The following is a 19,295-nucleotide window of genomic DNA, read 5'->3' as shown; positions in this document are numbered from 1 at the left end:
TCTCTCTACATTATACTAGTCTACATAATTTATAAGGACCAAATATCCCTCCCTTCCCATTAGTCAGGAAAAGGGCAGAATTCCCAAGTTGCTCTGAAGATCAGACAATGAGTGAACCACACAAGCTGAAGAAATTGTGAGAGTGATGCACAGAGACAGGGCCCAGCAGAAGGCAAAGGGGAGGCATGTTTTCCAAACACTGGGACAAGTGGAAATAACTACCTGGCCACTTGCCCCCCCATCATCGTATCACCCTCCTTCAATCTTTTGGCCGCCAACCTGAAAAAAAAAAAAATCCATGCTTAATATATAAGAGCATCGGGGAAAAACTGTCTTGAGCTTAAGGCCAAATGGAAAACCGCTGGGGAAATGTGTGCAGAAATGAACCTCAGATACTATCTCCAGGTAGATAGTGTCAGAATTGAGTTGAATTGTAGACACCCAGCTGGTGTCTTAGCTTTGAATCTCTATCAATCAGCTGGGGAAAAATTATTTAAAGGAAAGATGACTATCTTAATTACCTAGGCAAAAAATTACTGAGGTGTGTGTGGGCCATGGGAGTTTTTATTCTCTCCCCTCCTGGAGTATTTACTTAGTGCACAGCTTGAGTCAGCTATAGATTACCTAAATTAAAGGTAAACAGAAGGCAAGAAAATCTCATTTTAGTCTCAGCATCTTCCTCTACTTAAATTATTTGCCAGTAGTAAAATGGAAAAATTGGAGATTGGTTTCTTTTTTCTTTTAATTTTTCTGGAACCAATTCTGGTAAGCGATGAGAGACAAATGGTGGACATTAAGATAGGAGGTGACTGTAAAATAAAGGGGCCAGGGTAATCCCTCACCAAGCTTCCCTGACCTTTGCCTGCAAAAGATGAGCACCCACAAATCCCACCACTGATACTGTACTGGGAGGATCAGGAGGAAATGACTGTTTTGAAACAGTTGGATATTTTAAAAGATGAACTATTTTAAAGTAGGGTCGAACACACAATGTGAAAATTTTTAGAAGGGAAATAATACCTCATGTAAGGATCCACGCTGAGGAACAAAGCTTCCAGCAGGATCTCTTCAAAAGAAAGCATTCCATAGGCAATTAGAAACTCAAGGCCAGATGCCTTTGTTGTCTCTTGTTGGGAGCCGGTGACGTGTCTGGACACAGTCCACGCCACCTGAGGGTCTGGAGTCAGGGACTCGACCCTCCCCACAATTACCCTTGATATTGAGAGCCTGCTACATGTCTGGACATGGTCCACGTAGCCTGAGGGCCTGGAGCCAAGGACTCAACCCTCCCCACAAGTTCCCGTTAGGAGCCAAAATAAAGAGAATTACCAAGGTCTCGGCTGATGCAGGAGGCAGGGTGTTTACTCTGGAAGAGTGTTCATGCAGCCTTGAAGGAACTACTTTGTATCACCCTCACCTCATTACTAATTGTTTGTTGCTCACTATATAATAGAGGCGTTGAAGCCATTTGGGACTGCACCTCATTGGAGGGCAGCCCTCCTGATCCCATAACTGTGTTTGTCTCTTTAATTCCCACCACTCGAACTCAGGTTTGTTCGTTTTTCAGGCTGGTTCCTGACAGTCTCTGACATTCTAAATGAACACAGATCATCTTTCTGCCTCAGGGCTGCCCTCCCACCTGTGCTTTCTACTGGAGACAAGAAGGACCCACATTTGGCCCAGCCAGTTGCTGTTATTCATCATCATTATCATCATATTTACACAGCACTCCATGCTTTTCGTGGATTATTTCATATGACATTCTCAACAATTATTGTTTCCATTTTATTTAAGTTTAGGTTCAATAACTTGCCCAGGGCCATATTTGTGACCACTATGTTGCAGTGCTCGCATAGGTTTTCATTACCAGTGCCAGGTAGTATTAAAGAATATACATGTTGCTGACCTGAGCCTTATGTACACATTCCCTGGAATTTTGAAGCTGAGTCCCGGCTATCCCAATTTAGCTGGGACTGATAACTTTGCCATTCTACTCAATTGCATGCCCTTTTTGCAAAGCTTACCTACCTGTAAACACCCCTTATAGACACTCCTTAGAGTCTACTCTACAAAGGTAATTTCCAAACATGTTATCAAGTGTGTTGCCATTTCTCTCCCTTAGGTTTCTTCAGGTTTGACTTGACCATTCAGTTCCCCCTAGTGGACAAGAGGTTCCTCAGTGAAGAGCAAGGGTTTTCACCTACTTGTCTCCTCACAGGGATAATCTGAGCTCTGCACACAGACGGTCTGTACCCCACTGTCATCATCGGGCTCACCAGGACAGAGAGGAAATCCACCCATGATCTGATCAAAGCCATGAAGAGTAATGCATCCAAGCACAAGTTTCAATTACCAAGAAAGAAGAGGGATCCTCCAACAAGACATCAAGGCTTCACATAGAGGATTTTGAAAAAGTTCCTGTGGCACATTGCCAAATGGCCACAAATATCTCCTATCTCTCTGTGTGGTCCTCTTTGCCACTCCTCCCAACAAGAAATCTATTTCCCTCTCCTTGATCTGGGCTTGGCTATGTGACTTGCTTTGACAAGTTTACTAGCAAATATGACACAAGTAGAGGTTTGAGAAGTGTTTGTACATGGGAGCTTGCTGATTCTTGCTGCTCTAGTTTCAGGAGACAACCGTGAAAATAAAGAGGTCAAACTAGCCTGCTGGAAAGGCCACACTGACAACTGAGGCCAGAGAATTGCGTACTACTAAATGATTATTGTTTGAAGTCACTAAGTTTTGGGGTAGTTTGTTATGCAGCAAAGGCTGACTGATACAGTCTCTTTCAACTCAAATCCTATGATTATGACTTACCTTCATTTTTTAAGGGTGGGAGCTCAACTGTCTTCATCTCAAAGTTACTACTTGTAGGGCTGCCTTCAAAGTGCTTCTTCAAGGTCCAGTTCTTAGCACGAACCATCCTGAAGCTCCTAGAACACAGAAGTCAAATGGATTATTATGGCTCCCTAGCCATTACACTGAGGCCAGGCAGCACAGTCTACCCATCATCATTATCATTTAGCATCAATCACATTTATCTAGTGTTCACTATGCTTTTGTTGCTGAGCTAAGCACTTCATATGCATCATGTCACTTAATCCTCATAACTACCCTATAAGATTGGCATTATTATCATTGCCAGCATATGATGTACATAAGAGCAAACTGGGGCTTCCTCTGAAGCCTTCAAGGCCAGGGAAAATGTAAACCAACACAGAAATTCTTCCCAGCAGTTGCTGACCTGGGGTGCAAATATTCTGTTTCTTGCCCCACATGAAACAAATCCTAAGAAATAGCATCAAAGAACCAACCAGAAGCCCATGCACATCTTTCCAATGGGTAGAACAGCAATTTTCGGCCTTTTTCATCTCATGGCATACATAAGCTAATTACTCAAATTCTGGGGCACACCAAAAATATATATATTTTTGCTGATCTGACCAAAAAAAGAGTATAATTTTGATTAATTCACACCAGACAGCTATTATTGCGTTGAATGTTGTCATTTTTTAAAAAATTTTATTTGACAATCTAAGGGAAAAGAGGTCAGGGCCCCTGACTGGTCAGGTATTGCATGTTTTGCAGATCCCAGCGGCACCCCTGGTGAAAACCCCTGGGACAGAGCAACGCGTTTTAAGACAGTCCCGGGAACAGCTGGACACCACCAGGTGGCGCTGCTGCTCCGCCCCGTTTTCAGACGGGAGTTTCCTTTGGCACCAAACGCGAAATCAAGGATTTGCGGGGATTTAAATTTGCCCCCACACAAAGCCGAGAGAAGATCATTCACGCTGCTGGGACTTGCCCCGCATCACGTGGGAACCGCACCTTCCCAGTCAGTGAACCAGCCGCTAACCCCGCGCCCCCCCCCCCCGCAGCCCGGGGCGTCTTCACTCTGCCCCCGCTGGTGGGTGCGGGACACTCGCAGCCTGGAGGGGGCCCTCTCGCCTTGAAGTGAGGCGGTCAGTGGTCGCAGCAGTGGGAGCGGCCCCGTCCGCGGCCCTGCTGGACTTTCTGGTTTCTTTTCCCAAAATGGCAACGGCTGAGCATTCTGGATTCGCCGCAGGCCAGACGCCCCTTGGAAAGGGCCTGGCCGCAGAGGCGGGGAGCGGTCCAGCCGGCACCCCACCGACCCGAGCGAGGGGCCCAGGTGTGCGCCCCAGGCAGGCGCACTCGCCCCGCGCACGCCGGTGCCCAGCGAGGGAGCCCCGGCCCCTGCCTGTCTTCCCTCTCCTTCCACACCCGTCCCAGGTCTGCTGTCCCGCAAGTTCCCCGGGGCAGGCGGCCGCGCGGTGCAGCCGAAATTCTATCCAGGCCACGACCTTCCCCCCAGCACCCGCTCCCCATCTCTCCCAGACGCGGGGAGCCCAGGCATCGGAACCGCCGCCTCGTTTCCTCGGAGCTCAAGACCCCGAGCTTATTCTACAAAAAGAGAGGGAGAGTGGCCCGCAAACGCGCCCCAAAGGGTGTCTAGAAACAGCAGGAAAAAGCGCGGTGCGGTGGGGATCTTTCTGTACTTACTGCAGTCCGCGGGCTCCACTCCCCAGAGAAAGCGCTCGCGACTGCGCCCCAGCGCCCGCGGCCTGGATTTAGCAGGTTCCAGAGAGGGTGGGGCTTTCCCAGGGCGGAGCTGTTCCTGAGTGTGTGCGCGTGTGTGCGTGTGTGCGTGTGCGTGTGTGCATGTGTGCGTGTGTGCGTGTGCGTGCGTGCGGTGTGCGTGTATGTGTGCGTGCGGGTGTGCGTGTGCGTGCGCGCGGTGTGCCGGTGTGCGTGCATGCGTGTGTGCGTGCGCGTACGTGTGTGCGTGTGCGTGCGTGTGCGTGCGTGTGTGCGCGTGTGTGTAACAGCCGCCCATCGGAGCCCTGCCCGGTGGTACTGTACCTGCACCGGTGTCCTAACTGGGGACCCGGCAGAATGCTGCTGCGCGGGAAGAGCGGTGGCCTCAGGTAGGCAGGTGTGAAGACGGCCCAGTGCTGGCTCTGGTCCCGGCTCTCCCTCACCCCCTCAGCTTGTCTGGCATCCATGCTTCCTCCCCGGTACCTTCGAGGAGCCAATTCAAGCGTCACCTCCTCTGTGGCCCTTCCAGACCCTTCCAGGTAGGACTGAGCGCTCCTGCCACTGAGGGCCCGGCCTTCCCAGCCCTGCAGCATCCAGCCCTAGACAGGTCCTCTCCCAGACTCCAGATGAGTTCTAAGGAAGAGGCTTTGCACAGAGCAAAGCCCCAGCTTTTTTTTTTGACCACTCTGGTTCGAAACCAGCCTCCCCCACTTCCTAGTGGTGCAGCTTTGAATGAGTTACTTAACCTCTTTCTGCCTAAATTCGCCCCTCTGCAAGACAGGGGATAAGAATAGTGCTTTGTGAAAAATTAAAGATTTTTAATGAATAAAATGTGTTAATAAATGTCAAATGTTTTCTTCTAGTACGGGCGGGTGGTAGTCTCAATAAATGCTAGCTCCCAGTAACAATCCTTTGACCACCCCATTGGCCCTCAGTCAGTCCCACGCAGCCCACACTGTGTCCCATTCAACTATACACCCCCAGCTCCCAGCCCAATCCTTGTCAGTCATGTAATGTAAATAGTGAAACGGCAAAGGTGTTTAGATACCTTGAAAACTTCCCCTTAATTTCCTCCATCACCCTCTCCGTAAGATAACCAAAGTTACCAGGGCAGTATTTACCCTTCTCCATAACCATCCAGACATATACCTACAGAAGGTTGTTTCTCCCTGTTTTGACAAAAAGTGGGATCACTCTAAAGATGCTACTCCGAACCTCTTTGTCTGATTTAACATCATGGACATCTCTCCAAGGAAACAGACACAAATATAACTTGTTGCTTATATAGTTCATGGGTAACATTCCATAATTTGGGTGTGTGGTAACTTACTCCCCAATGTTGAGGTTGTTTCTGGTCTTTCTAGTCGTGTTTTGCTTTGTCATTATCAACAGGGCTGTGATAAGCATCCCTGTATGAAGAGCTTTACATTCTAATGCTTTTATTCCTATACGCTAGTTTCCCAGAAGTGAGATCGTTAGATCAAAAAATGTTTTTAGTGTACTAGGATGAATCATATGAAACTCGATACTCAACCACTTTGACCTAAAGAAATAGTAATTTCATAAAGTTAGACTTAATATAGTGTCAGATTACATTCCAAAAATATTGCAGCAATTTACAGTCCTATCATCAATGTATAAGAGTTTCCATAGCCTAAAGCCAACCTCAGGACTGATGTTACTGTTGTAGTCACCGTTTCCCAATCTGATGCGTGCAAATGGACGTATGCTCTCCTTCACTGCTGAGACCAAGGACCCAGATCTGACATTCACATCTGTACCCTCACACTTACCTGTATCATTTAGGATATTTATTCTTTCTTTTTTAAAAAAAATATATATATTTTTATTGATTTTAGAGAGAGAGGAAGGGAGGGGAGAGAGAGACAGATCAATTGGCTGCCACCTGCATGCCCCCTAATGGGGATCAAGCCTGCAACCCAGGCATGTGCCCTGACAGGGAACTGAACCTGTGACCTTTAGGTGCTTGAGATGAGGCTCAATCAACTGAGCCACACAGGCCAGGGCTAGGATATTTTTTCTTGCAAGTTATACAACACTCATACTGGATTAAAAAGGAAGGCAGATTTTATTGGTTTATGTGACTGGAAAGTCCAGAAGTAGGATGCGCTTCAGGATTAGTCCAAATCATGACCTGGCATATTTCATCTTGACACACTGCTTTCTGTGGCATCAGCATAATCCTAAGGCTTGCTTTCCTCATGGTGACAGAATGGCTGCAGCAACTTACTAACCTAAAAGAGAGAAAAATATCCATGTTCCCAAATTCCTAGCAAAAGTCCTCCATCTGTCATTGATTGGACTGTCTCTAAACCGATCTCTGGCCAATTAAAGACTGAAAGCTTAGGTCTTGGTTACCTAAACCAATCATGTGGCATTGGGAATGAAATTCCTTTTTTCTCTTTGCCAGGCTTTCACTGAACAAGGCACTAAATGAAAGATTGAGAACTTTAAGAAAAAGACTTCTTGGTTTTCTATTTAAGACAAGGGTAAGTTATAATCAGATGTTAGACACAGTATTGTCAGTTTAGCAGGAAAGTTTTGTTGGCTTCAAAAGCTTTCAACAAGTCGGGTCCCAGGCGCTTCAGGAGCTGTGGGCTTTGGTACAGACATGGCCAAGTCAAGAACTGCACTGTGCACAACCAGTCCTGAAAATGGTACAGAAATGGCATCAAGAAGCCCCGACCACAAAGATATGAATCTCTTAAGGGGGTAGATCCCCAAGTTCCTAAGGAACATGTGCTTTGCCAAGAAGCACAACAAGAAGGGCCTGAAGAAGATGCAGGCCAACACCGCCAAGGCCATGAGCACACACGCCGAGGCTATCAAGGCCCTTGAAAAGCCCAAGGAGGTCAAGCCCAGGATCCCAAAGGGCAGCAGCCACAAGCTCAGTCAACTTGCCTACATTGCTCACCCTAAGCTTGGGAAACATGCTCGTGCCCGCATCGCCAAGGGCTTCAGGCCCTGCTGGCCAAAGGCCAAGGCTCCAACCACACCCCAGGCTGCGGGTGCAGGTGCAGGTATAGCTCCAGCTTCGGCTCAGGCTCCGGCTCCCAAAGGTGCCCAGGTCCCAGTGAAGTCTCCCCAGTAGGCCGGCCAGGCTTAGCTCAGTGGTTGAGCATTGACCTAGGATCCAGGAGGTCGCGGTTCAATTCCCAGTCAGGGCACATGCCCAGGTTGCGGGCTCGATCCCCAGTGGGGCATGCAGGAGGCAGCTGATCAACGACTCTCTCATCACTGATGTTTCTCTCTCTCCCTCACCCTTCCTCTCTCTGAAATCAATAAAGATATATTTAAAAAAAAAAAAAGTCTCCCCAGTAGAGGCCTCTGTCTGCAGAAGTGAGGACAGAAGGACTGGTGTGACCCCTGGGCTGCTGTCTGCATGGATGTGGTGTCCTCCTGTGCTATTTGTGCAAATAAACCTTGGGGGGGAGGGGGAAGCTTTCAACAAAATTATTGAAAGAATTCTAGGTGTCTCTAAGAGAGTGCATATTAGGTTGCTAGGGCTACCATAACAAAACACATACTGGGGTTGGGATTTCAATTTTGAATATGAATTTTGGGGGAACACAATCCAGGCCATAACAGAGTGTTTGGCTAACATGCGGAGGAGGTGCATGGTGAGGAAGTATGTGGCAACCAGGAGCACTGGGTGACATGGGCACAAGCAACCTGGACAAACCCTAAAAGCACAACGCTGCATGAGAAAAGTAAAGAACAGAATAGTGGACGTAACCCAACACCATTTCTATAAATTAAAAGTTTATGTCCACAGCACACATTGTGCAAGAACAATTACAAAAAGCAAAACTACACATCAAACATGTCACTATAGTTGTGGAGAGTAGGAGGAGGGAAAAAGTAGGGAATTGGGAGGTTTCCTTTTTTCAAAGGAACACAAATTAATGAGAGAGAGAGAGAGAGGGAGGGAAGGAGGGAAGGAGGGAGGGAGGGAGAAAAACACGATAGATCAGTGGTGACAATATAGCGTAAACTCTGGTGAGCTCAACCCTTCGGCCCTGTGGCACACCCGTCCTCACCTTCTTTAAGCAGGGTGGACAGAGATTTTGCCACAGTCCGGCTCCACAGATACGGGACAACCTACTTCCCTCTTTTTTATCTGAAATATTTAGCCCAAGTGGTGACATCCAATTGCAACATGTCCTTTTCTGTCTGGGGCACAGAGAGTCTATGGTTTCCTCTGCTCTATAACACAAGTATTTATTGCAAAGTAACCAAAGTAAAAAGCATATGCAGTTTAATGGTGGAGAACCTGCTATAAAGACTTTGAAAAACATCCGTCTCCTGCTCAGTATATCCAGGGGGAGACCATGCTGGTTCCCTGCCCAATATGCATTCTCTCCTTTGTCCTTCTCATGCACGTACCCCAGTTTCGTTCAGGGTGGCAGTGTGCTCAGGTAAAGAACTCTGCTTGTAGCTGGGGTTTTGACACAATTCTGGTCAATAAGACATACCCAGAAATCTAGTGGGTAGGGCTTTTAGGGAAGTTATTGTAACAAACTCAACAGACATGCTTCTCTTGTCCACTGTCCTTCCCGCCTGGAATGTGGAGGTGCTTCTTGGTGATGCAACAAACATTTTGTGACCATGGAGAAGAAAGCCACTTGCTACCGATGGTGGTAGAGGCAGAGAATAGGAATCTGGTTTGTCTTTTTAAAAAATATGTTTATATTGATTTTAGAGAGATTGGAAGGAAGGGAGAGAGAGAGAGAGGAACATCGATGTGAGAGAAACATCAATCGGTTGCCTCCCACAGGCACCCCAAAAGGTGCCCCGACTGGGAATCTAACCGGTGACCTTTTGGTGCACAGGACGCTGCTCAACCGAGCCACATCTGCCAGGGGGGGGATCTGATTTCTTTCTTTTTTTAAACATATCTTTATTGATTTCAGAGAGAGGAAAAGGGGGGGAGAGAGATAGAAACATCAATGATGAGAGAGTCATTGATCGGCTGCCTAGCCCACAACCCGGGCATGTGCCCTGACCTGGAATCGAACCCCAATCGCCTGGATGCTAGGTCGATGCTCAACCGCTGAGCCATGCCTGGCTGGGCAGGGATCTGATTTCTTGAGCCCTAGATTTCCTACTTTGGACTCCTTGTTACTTGGGCGGGGGGAAGGGCTTTACAAACCATTGCAGTTTTGGTTTCTGGAAGAACAGCTCTGACTCCTGGGAATGGAATAGGCTCGTCCGTGCAACCCCCTGGTGAGAATTTATCAAGCCCGACTGTCCTTTAGCTGCAGGAGGACTGTTATGGCGATTGGTCAAGATGCCCACACCCCAGCCGTTAGCCTGCGGAGTGAGAATTTCCAAAGCTCACCCGGCACATGTGGAGTGGATTTTAGGGAAACATCTGCAATTAATCATAACAATCCAGGGAAGCACATACCATTCTTGTCTTCCTCAGAGCCTCAGGAAACTGAAGTTCTAAGAGGTAAAAACAAGCAAGAAACAAACAAACAAAAACAAAGACAAGATCACATTGGCTGGAACCTGAGAGAGCGAGCTCCAAAGCCCGCACTGCCCACCGTCCCGGGTTCCTTCCAGAGCAGGCGAAGTGGGTTCCTCGTGCAGGTGGCAACAAATTGAGGAAAGGCCGTTCTTATGTGAGATCTGTAAACTCCTATTAGCGAGGTTATTTCTGACATACTAATGTGCTGAATGTCGTGGAATGTCGCTTTCTCACCTGGCTTCTCCTCTTAGCCTCCCCTCCCCACCTCCTTATCCACTCTGCTGGTGCCTGATGTCACCCTGAGGCGGGCTTCTTTCTGCCTCTTGATGGCTGGAGCTGGGGCTGGGGGCAGAGCAAATACAAGATGAACCTGAAACATCTTCTTGTACCAGCAAGTAAGAAATTTGTAAAATATGATGGGGACAAAAAAAAAAAAAATGGGGAAGTGTCAAGAGGACAGTTTGGTTTTTTTCTTGTTATAACATGAGAAATAACAGAAGCAGGTGCAGTATTTTTGTGATCAGGCATCTGTTGAAATAAAGGAAGGTACATTTAAATCGGGAACCCCGCAGGTCTGGTCAGGGGCAGGGAAGGTCTCTCTGAATCAGCCTGTGACTTGGCAATTTTCTAGTAAGGGCGTTCATGTAGGGAGTGAATCAGGAGTTCATTAACCAAAGAGAGTTTTCGCTTGTTTTAAATTGTGAGTAATAAAAACAATGTTTACTTTTCCCCTTGATGACTGTGCACAAAGACCAACAGCTATTTGTATGTAGGGTGGATTTGAATGCTGGCCAGGCCTCTTATCTGCTTTGTACCTTGGGGCAACTCACATCTTTTTCATCTCTTTTCAGGGGGCAATTGCTTTATCTGTATCACAGGACAGATCAGTCGTGACATAATGAACATGACAACAATTTCCAACATCAAGGGGCTATACAGCGAGGTCTGTGATAGGAATGAGCATCCAGAAACACAAGGACAGGATCGGCAGACCTACTCCATTTTCTGCATTTACCCTCTAGATCCACTCCCCAACCTTCTCTTCACCAGTACGGCCCCTTCCCTCCAGCTTCTTCTAGGTTTTGGTGGGTCTGGTGATGATCCTCCCTATAGGTTACTTGGGGTTGGTCGTGTCCCTCTAACAAAAGTCACAGCTCCTTCAGGCTGCCCCTGAGCACACCTCCCTCCCGACTCCTTCGGGCCCAAGCGGGGTGGGGTGTGGGTGTGGGTGGGGCATCTACTCTGTCTTTACCATTCTCTGTCCTGCCAAGTTCAATGATGATGCAGAACACATAACAAGAGGAAGTCATTCGGGAGAAGTTGGCTCCATGACAAACATGGGTGCACAGAGGAATGGCCGTGCTGGGGGGATGGTCACTGTTAAGTGTATTAGAGTCTCTCTCCTCCCGATGTGGTCCCTGGACCAGCAGCAGCAGCTCCAGCTGTGAGCTTGTTAGAAATGGAAATGCAGAGCCTGGGGTCCCACTTCAGACCTACCCCTACTTCAGACCTACCGGCTCACAAACTACATTTTAAACAAGATCCCCGGGTGATTTAGACGCACATTTTACAATTTGAGAAGTACTGTGTTCAAATTTTCTAGGTGGGGAGCCCAGAAAAATACTAGTTCTGCTTTGTTAATGGTCATCTGGGTACAAAGGTGTACATGTGTGTACACAGATGTGACATAAATGACCTTGTGGCCCTAATACTACTCTCTTCACATATCATTTTGGGCTACACTCCACCAGCTCAGGAAATGTCTCGCAGCTCCTGCAGGACATTTTGGAGTCATGAAACTTGTTCTGGAGTCTCTTCCTGATATGCTCTTGTACCAGGTTAGCACCTCCGATGCTTGTCTGCTCCACACAATCCTACCTTCGCATCTCCACAGCCACGGGGTAGTCCCCTTCCACCAGTGTCCCACAAGCCCCACGGCCCTCCAAAGTTCTGTTGGTTGGGAGTAGGGTTTAATAGCAAGCACCCACTTCCCAAGCTACACGCCCAGCTAGAAGCTTCTGGCCAGGCAAGGTGAGTCAGCAAGAAAGTGGTGCATTTTCTTTGACCTTTCTGGAAGGCTTGGGAGAAGTAACAGCTCTTGGTTGGGTCCCAACAGCAGAAAAGGAGGGTTCTGCCCAGACACTTCTGGGCACGCTTGTTCGGGGCTAGGCTGATCCGCAAAGCCCGCACTGGGCAATGTCCCCACCACGCTCCTTAGGCTTCAGGTAAAGCCTCTTGTCATGAAAGGAATAAAAAATGAGGAGCTGGTAGAGCGTAAATCTCAACTTTAGTAACCTCATGGGTCTCATACTTATGTGCCCTTCTTTCCTTGGTTTTGACTTTCTGGCCTTGTATGACCATAATAATGATAGTGGGTATGAATTTTAGTCCAAGTTAGTTTCAGGTTGCAAGCTGCTTTGTTATTATTTCTCCCTGGCAATGCCTTCAGCTTCCTTGCTTTTCTCTCCTCCGTCAGTTACCTTGGCAGAAAATCATGCAACCAGACTGACTAACGATTGTATCTCATCACAAACAATCCGAAGAGGCACAGTCAGTGCTGCCAGCAACCCCAGACATTCTGCAAGCTGTTTGCTTTCTCACACGTGATAACAATTTAACACTTTCTTTTTGTTCTCAAACCTCAGCCCTCACCAGATGATTTTCCCTTATTGAGAATAGAAGCCATTAGACCAGAGATCTTGTCTTCTCATGGTCAAAGTCACAAACTTATCTGTATCTGCACCATTTTCTCTTTCCTTCCTGGGATGGTGGAGGGAGAGTCTCTCCTCTCACCAAAGGTTAATGCACTTGGGTTGCATCTCCTCTAACCTTCCGAGGCTACATGGGTTCTTTCTTTCCTCCTGCACAATCAATGAGAATGCTTTCCACTGCAAACACAAAAACAAAAATCACGTCTAGACTAAAGGTTCCCAAATTTATGTCTCTTGCCCATGCTCTGGAGCAAGACACTGGAGTGGGTATTATGCTAACTAGTAGGTTCACATGTCCTTAAGCTTCCCATGTGAAAACTTTACCATAGAGAACGTTTCTGAAATGACCGTTTATCTAGATTATTTAGGTGAAATGTAAATAGAAGTCAGCCTTCACATTGGAGATCTTTTTTTGCAAATGTTTTTCCTCCCTTTAAAAACAGAGAGCCAAATGCCAGTGTTTAAATTGTATGTTTGGCTTAAAATCCTCTTAACCACCATCCTGCTATGAACCATGCCAGAGGAGTGGGCACTGGAGCTATGTTTAACTTTCCGCTTTTGCCTATGAAACCAATCAGGTAGATTTAGTTTCCGTACTTAGAAGCTTGGCTTTAAAAAAGTGCTTCATTTATGAATTTGAAAGAAAAGCTAAGAAAAATAGAAACCATTGTAAATTGTGGAATTCAGCCTTTGAAAGACTGTGCAGGAATGGGTAGCACTCTCGGGTGGACAATTCTGGAACTGGCATAGTTTCTTTTGGGTACATTGCAACCAGTTGCAAAGATACTGGGCCAAGATGAGTTCTCTCCAAAATCTCTGCTCTGCAAGATTTTGTGTGTCTCTCTGGTGAGCCAGCAGGTAGGCAGCTGGCTTCTGTCTCCCTGATGACCTAGCAGGTCCAGGGTATAAACCCACTTGGAGTGGACTGTGTGAGTTGTGATTTTTCTGCTTGCTCTAAATAAGAATGCGAGAAGAGAGGGAGAATTGTGGAACGAGTCTCTCTGGGGAAGTCACTGAGTGGGCTGAACACTAAGGAGTAAGTGAATGTGCCTGGCCGGGCGTGGCTCAGTGGTTGAGCGTCGACCTGGGATCCAGGCGATCAGGGTTCGATTCCTGGTCGGGGCACATGCCCGGGTTGCAGGCTCCATCCCCGGTTGGGGGGTGCAAGAGGCAGCCCATCGATGACTCTCATCATTGATGTTTTTCTCTCTCTCTCTCCCTCTCCTTTCCTCTCTCTGAAATCAATAAAGATATATTTTTTTAAAAAAAGAAAAAGTAAATGTGAAAAAAGCTGAAACAGACTCAGAATCCCCCCACCCTGTTCTTCAAGTGGATGCTGATAGAAGAGAGAGGAGGCAAATATTAACTCTTTAAAAAAAAAAAAGTAGGTATATGTTAACAAAGCAGAAGAGAGGTTCTATCACAAAAATCTGACAAAATTTAAAACTGGGATTGGCAATGAAATTTGTAGTATTCCTACTACATAAGCCACCTCACTCATATGCAGGCCTCTGGGCTAGCCGATACGACCAAAAGGAAGTTTTGAGCAATGCTGGTTTTGAGTTAGCTGCCTCTAGTTTTATATTATTATTTAATTTTTAAGAAAAGATTTTGTAGTACCAAGTCCTTTCCTCATAAGTATAAAGAACTTTAAAATACTGTAATATCCCAAATATAGAATGGTTGTTTTTCTTTTAAAAAAAATTTTTTTACACATATCTTTATTGATTTCAGAGAGAGGAAAGGAGGGGGAGACAGAGATAGAAACCTCAATGATGAGAGAGTCATTGATTGGCTGCCAAGCCCGCAACCCCGGAATGTGCCCTGACCGGGAATTGAACCCTGATCTCCTGGGTCCTAGGTCAACGCTCAACTGCTGAGCCACGCCCGGCCGGGCTGGAATGGTTGTTTTTCAATGACTGATTTATGGAAGAGTAGGTAAAACTTGTGCTCACATAATACAAATTAACGTTTAGGCCAAGCAAGTCAGTAAAAGTATGAAGCATATGAATTTGAATGAAAAGACCTTTTAAAAGTCTTGTATCCAGAAATTATAACAAGAGGTCTTCTCTCGTTTCAGGTAAATGGAGATTACAGATATAGCCACACTGGTCTATGACTTTTGATCAGACCAATCAGTAGTCATCCAGCACAGTAATACAAATGTCAGCTATCTAGGAGTATGAATTATGACAACCCTACTGCTATGATTGGACAGTATAGACCCATTAGGCTAAAATTTATGGTTAGAGCAGTTCTTATCTTTACGGTTTTGTCACTGGATATGTAGACAAAGTCAAGCAAGTCTAATTTTTTTCACTCAGATTATTCACCTGGTGGGTTAGTCAACTTATCCATTAGTCAGAAAACATTTTTTAAGTGCCAATTATGTACAAGGCATCATGGGAACATAAAGAATTACATGGCATGGCCTTAATTTTTTTTAGACTTTTTTCTTTTATTTAGAGTTTTAAGTTGCAGCAAAATGGAGGGGAAGGTGCAGAGATTTCCCATGTGCCCCTTTCCCTGACGTGCGTACCTTCCCCCACTGTCAACATCCCCGCCAGAGTGGGACATTTGTCACAATTGATGAACCTACTTTGACATATCACAGTCACCCCAAGCCCATGGTTTACATCATGGTCCATTCTTGGTGTTGCACATTCTATTTGTTTGGATAAATGTATAACGGCATGTCTCCATCAGTATAGTATCACACAGAGTATTTTCACTGCTCTAAAAATTCTCCATGCTCTGCTCATTCATCCCTCCCTCCTCCCAACTCCTGGCAACCACAGGTCTTTTTTCTGTGCCCATAGTTTTTTCTAGAAAGTCATGTATTTGGAATCCTACAGCATGTAGCCTTTTCATAGTCCCTTCTTTCCCTTAGTAATATCCTTTAATGTTCCTTCATGTCTTTTCATGGCTTGGTGACTCATTTCTTTTTAGTGCTAAATAATACTTCACTGCCTGGGTGTACCACAGTTTATCCATTCGCCTCTAAAGGACAACTTGGTGCTTCCAAGGCCTGGCAGTTTTGAATAAAGCTGCTGTAAACGTCCATGTGCGGGTTTTAGTGTGGTAATACATGTTCATCTCCTTTGGGTAACTACCAAGGAGTGCAATGGCCAGATCATATGGTAGGAGTATGTTTAGTTTTATAAGAAAATGCCAAACTGGGGGATAAACGGTGATGGCAGGAGACTTGACTTGGGGCGGAGAACACACAATATACAGAGGTTGTATTATAGAACTGTACACTTCAAACTTATATATACTTTTATTAACCAATGTCACCCCAATAATTCAATAAAAAGAAAAAAATGCCAAACGGTCTTCCAAAGTGGCTGCACCATTCTGCATTCCCACCAGCAGTGAGTGAGAGTTCCTGCCGCTCCACATCCTCTCCAGTGTTGGGTGGTGTTGGAGTTCTGGATTCTGGCCACTCTGACAGGTGTGTAGTGATATCTCATTGTTGTCTTGATTTGCATTTCCCTGAGGACAGATCATCTGAAGCATCTTTTCATATGCTTATCTGCCATCTGTATATCTTCTTTGGTGAGGTATCTGTTAGGGTCCTTTAAAAGGCCTACCTTTTAATCCAGTTATTTGAGTTTTAAGAGTTCTTTGTACAGTCCTTTGGGTGACAGTCCTTTACCAGATCGATGTGTCTTTTGCATATGTTTTCTTCCATTTTATGACTTGTCTTCCCATTCTCTTGACATTGTCTTTTGCAGAAGTTTTTGAATTTTAATGAAGTCCCGCTTATCAATTATTTCTTTGATGGATGGTGCCTTTCGTGTTGTATCTTTGAAGTCACGGCCATACTTAGGTAGGTCGGATTCGTTTCCAAACTGTAATTTTATTTTTCTAAATATATGTTCTTTGAAGCATTTCTTTTTCTATTTTGAAGGGAAATATTTTGAGACTTCTCACAACGTGTATGAATTGTGAGTGTACTTGCAAATTTGCAAATGTCATTATTAATAGAGACTTCTGTTTTGGACTAAGTATGTGTGCTTGGTCTGTGACAAGTGAACATCAAATGAAATAAAGTTTATGAAAGTTTCAAGTCCATGTTGACACTAGGAAATTAATCATATTCCATATGACTTTCCAGTGGTGTTTATCAAGACTTAGAAATCCCATAGAGATCAATCCCAATGACCAGAATTCTAAATATAGTTGTGGTCAAGTTGCTAATCACTCAACTCTGTGAGCCTATGAGTTGACTAACTCATTGAAGTCGTTTGGCTAAAATTTATCTGTAAAGAAATCATTGTTTACTATGCTTATTATTTCTCCTTGTATATACCATATGACGAAATTCAAAGTACAAATAGATAAGGAATGGAATGTAGAGGCTGCACCTCAAAATTTCATCTGTGATCAGCTAATCTTGAACTTTGGGTTAAAATAAATAGAGGCAAAGGCCAGAGTGTAGGTAATAAGAATTTGCTGGCTTAAGACGTTAGTGTACTCAAAAGGAAATCCTGTACCCAGTGAGCATCCGTTTACTACTTCTTTGGCTCTGAGGAGAGAGTGGGGTTGTCACAGGAGCCTGATGCCTGCGGCTGTGGTGAAGGAGCTGTCCTCTGCTCAGGGCTAACAGCTGCCACCAACGTGGGAACAGTGGCACTGACTGGAGCTGTAGTAGTTTCCTAGGGCTGCCATAACAAATGACCACAAACTGGATGGCTTAAAACCACAGAAATAAGTATTTTCTCACAGTTCTGGAGGTTAAAGTCTGAAATCAAGGTGTCGGCAGGGTTGGTACCTTCTGGGGCCTCTGTGTGAGCATTTGTCCCATGCTTCTCTACTAACTTCTGGTGGTTGCTGGCAGTCCTTGGTGTTCCCTGGCTTGTGGTAGCAGAACTCCGATTTCTGCCTCCGTCTTCACAGGGTTGTCTTCCCTGTGTGTGCGTCCCTGTTTTCACACAAGACATGAGCCATTGGATTAGGACCCACCCTTTTCAAGTGTGACTTCATTTTAATTAATTACATCTGCAAAGACCCTATTTCCAAATAAGGTCCCATTCACAGGTAGTGGAGGTTAGGACTTGAGCATACCTTTTTGGGGAGACATAAATCAACCCACAGTGTGTTGAATTATGAGCCATCACCAGTGTGTAGGCAAAGAAACTGACACCCAACAGGGAACTCTGCACATGGATCTATTTACTTGGAGGGGGAAAAAAAAATATTTTTCTCCTCCAGCCAGGCAGTGTGCCTCAAGCACCCCCTACTGGCAGAGTTTAACATCTAGCCAGGCAATGGGGCAATTGACCCTGACTCTAATAATTTCAGGTTAGGTGACTCTCCTGTGTGTTTCCATTAATTCTCTCTCTCTCTTTCATACACACACACACACACACACACACACACACACACACACACATACATAAAATGATGACTTATATGATAATATATAGTGTATGGTATATGCTATATAATCTTATATATATCTTTACCTTGTTTCATTTTTTCTTTTAAAAATATATCTCTTATTGACTTTAGAGAGAGAGAGGAAGAGAGAGAGAGAAACATCAATGAGAGTCATCCATTGGCCGCCTCCTGCACGCCCCCTGCCGGGGATCGAGCGGAAACCCGGGCCTGTGCCCTGACCAGGAATCGAACTGCGATGACCTGGATCCTAGATTGATGCTCAACCGCCGAGCGACGCCCGGCTGGGCTCATTTCATTTTCTTAAAAGAATCTATTATACCTTAAAGTTCACTTGCTTATTATCAGTTAACCTCCGCTAGAATACATGCTCCCAGAGGTCGAGAGCCCTGTCTGCCGTGCTCACCGCTGTGTCCCCAGAGCCTACAGCAGCGCGTAGCTCAGAGCAGAGACTCCACAAGTACTCGCGGAGGGAATGATAGGCACAGTTTTTGTTGTTTTTTTTAGGCAACGATTTTCATGTTACTGTACAGGCTTATGTAATATTTGGGACACAATTACACTAAAACATTATTTGTTGTTTACCTGAAATTTAAATTTACCTGAGCGACCTGCATCTTTTCTGGCAGCCGCACGCCGGGAACTCACTGGGCAGTACCTGGAGACCTTCTGATGGTCACGCCTGGCCGGGGCGGGGTCGTGGAGGACGGGGCGCTGCTGAGCACCCTGCAGTGCAAAGGCCGGTCCCACAGGCTAAGAATCATCGGGGCCAAAACGTGGATGGTGTGGAAGCAGAGAAACGCTGACCCAGACGGCCACGAATGACCGTCAGGGGCCGCTAGCGGGCGGACGGCACCTAGAATCCCGGAAAGGCAGCCGGGAGCCGGCGGGAGGCAGGCGTCGGGGGCTGGGACCAGGCTGGCAAACTCTGCGCGCTCCTGTCCACGCCGGTGACCGGAGGGTGAGGGAGCCACGCCGCCCGCGGCAGCGGGTGAAATCCTGACGCGGCGAAGGCCGCGCGCGAACGGCCTGGGGACCGCGCGCTCCGCACGCACCCGCTCGGGCGCCTTTACGCGGGGCGGCGACCGGCGTCCGGCCCTGGGCCTGGGGGGCGGGCCCGACGGAGC

At 46.3% G+C, this 19,295-nt stretch overlaps 1 protein-coding gene across 3 annotated transcripts in view; it reads right to left on the bottom strand.

Moving 5' to 3' along the window:
• The window catches only part of PTGR1 (prostaglandin reductase 1), a 30,040-nt gene extending 10,770 nt beyond the window's left edge, over positions 1 to 19,270 (bottom strand). Inside the window, exons 1-4 of one of the 3 annotated variants that reach the window (XM_081152012.1) lie at positions 18,771 to 19,270; positions 2,821 to 2,936; positions 1,021 to 1,066; positions 223 to 279 (exon numbers count right to left, since the gene is read on the bottom strand). In XM_081152012.1, coding sequence (XP_081008138.1) covers positions 223 to 279; positions 1,021 to 1,066; positions 2,821 to 2,926 — 209 coding nt within the window. In that variant the 5' untranslated portion in view covers positions 2,927 to 2,936; positions 18,771 to 19,270. Of the gene's footprint in view, positions 1 to 222; positions 280 to 1,020; positions 1,067 to 2,820; positions 2,937 to 4,524; positions 4,749 to 18,770 lie in introns of those variants that run through there. The other 2 variants (XM_081152011.1, XM_081152013.1) reach the window with 2 other exon arrangements.
• Between the last annotated feature and the right edge of the window lie 25 nt (positions 19,271 to 19,295).

Source organism: Miniopterus schreibersii (genome assembly GCF_964146895.1).
Source record: "Miniopterus schreibersii genome assembly, chromosome: 11".
Classification (NCBI taxonomy): domain Eukaryota; kingdom Metazoa; phylum Chordata; class Mammalia; order Chiroptera; family Miniopteridae; genus Miniopterus; species Miniopterus schreibersii.
This window is presented reverse-complemented; position numbering and strand designations above follow the sequence as displayed.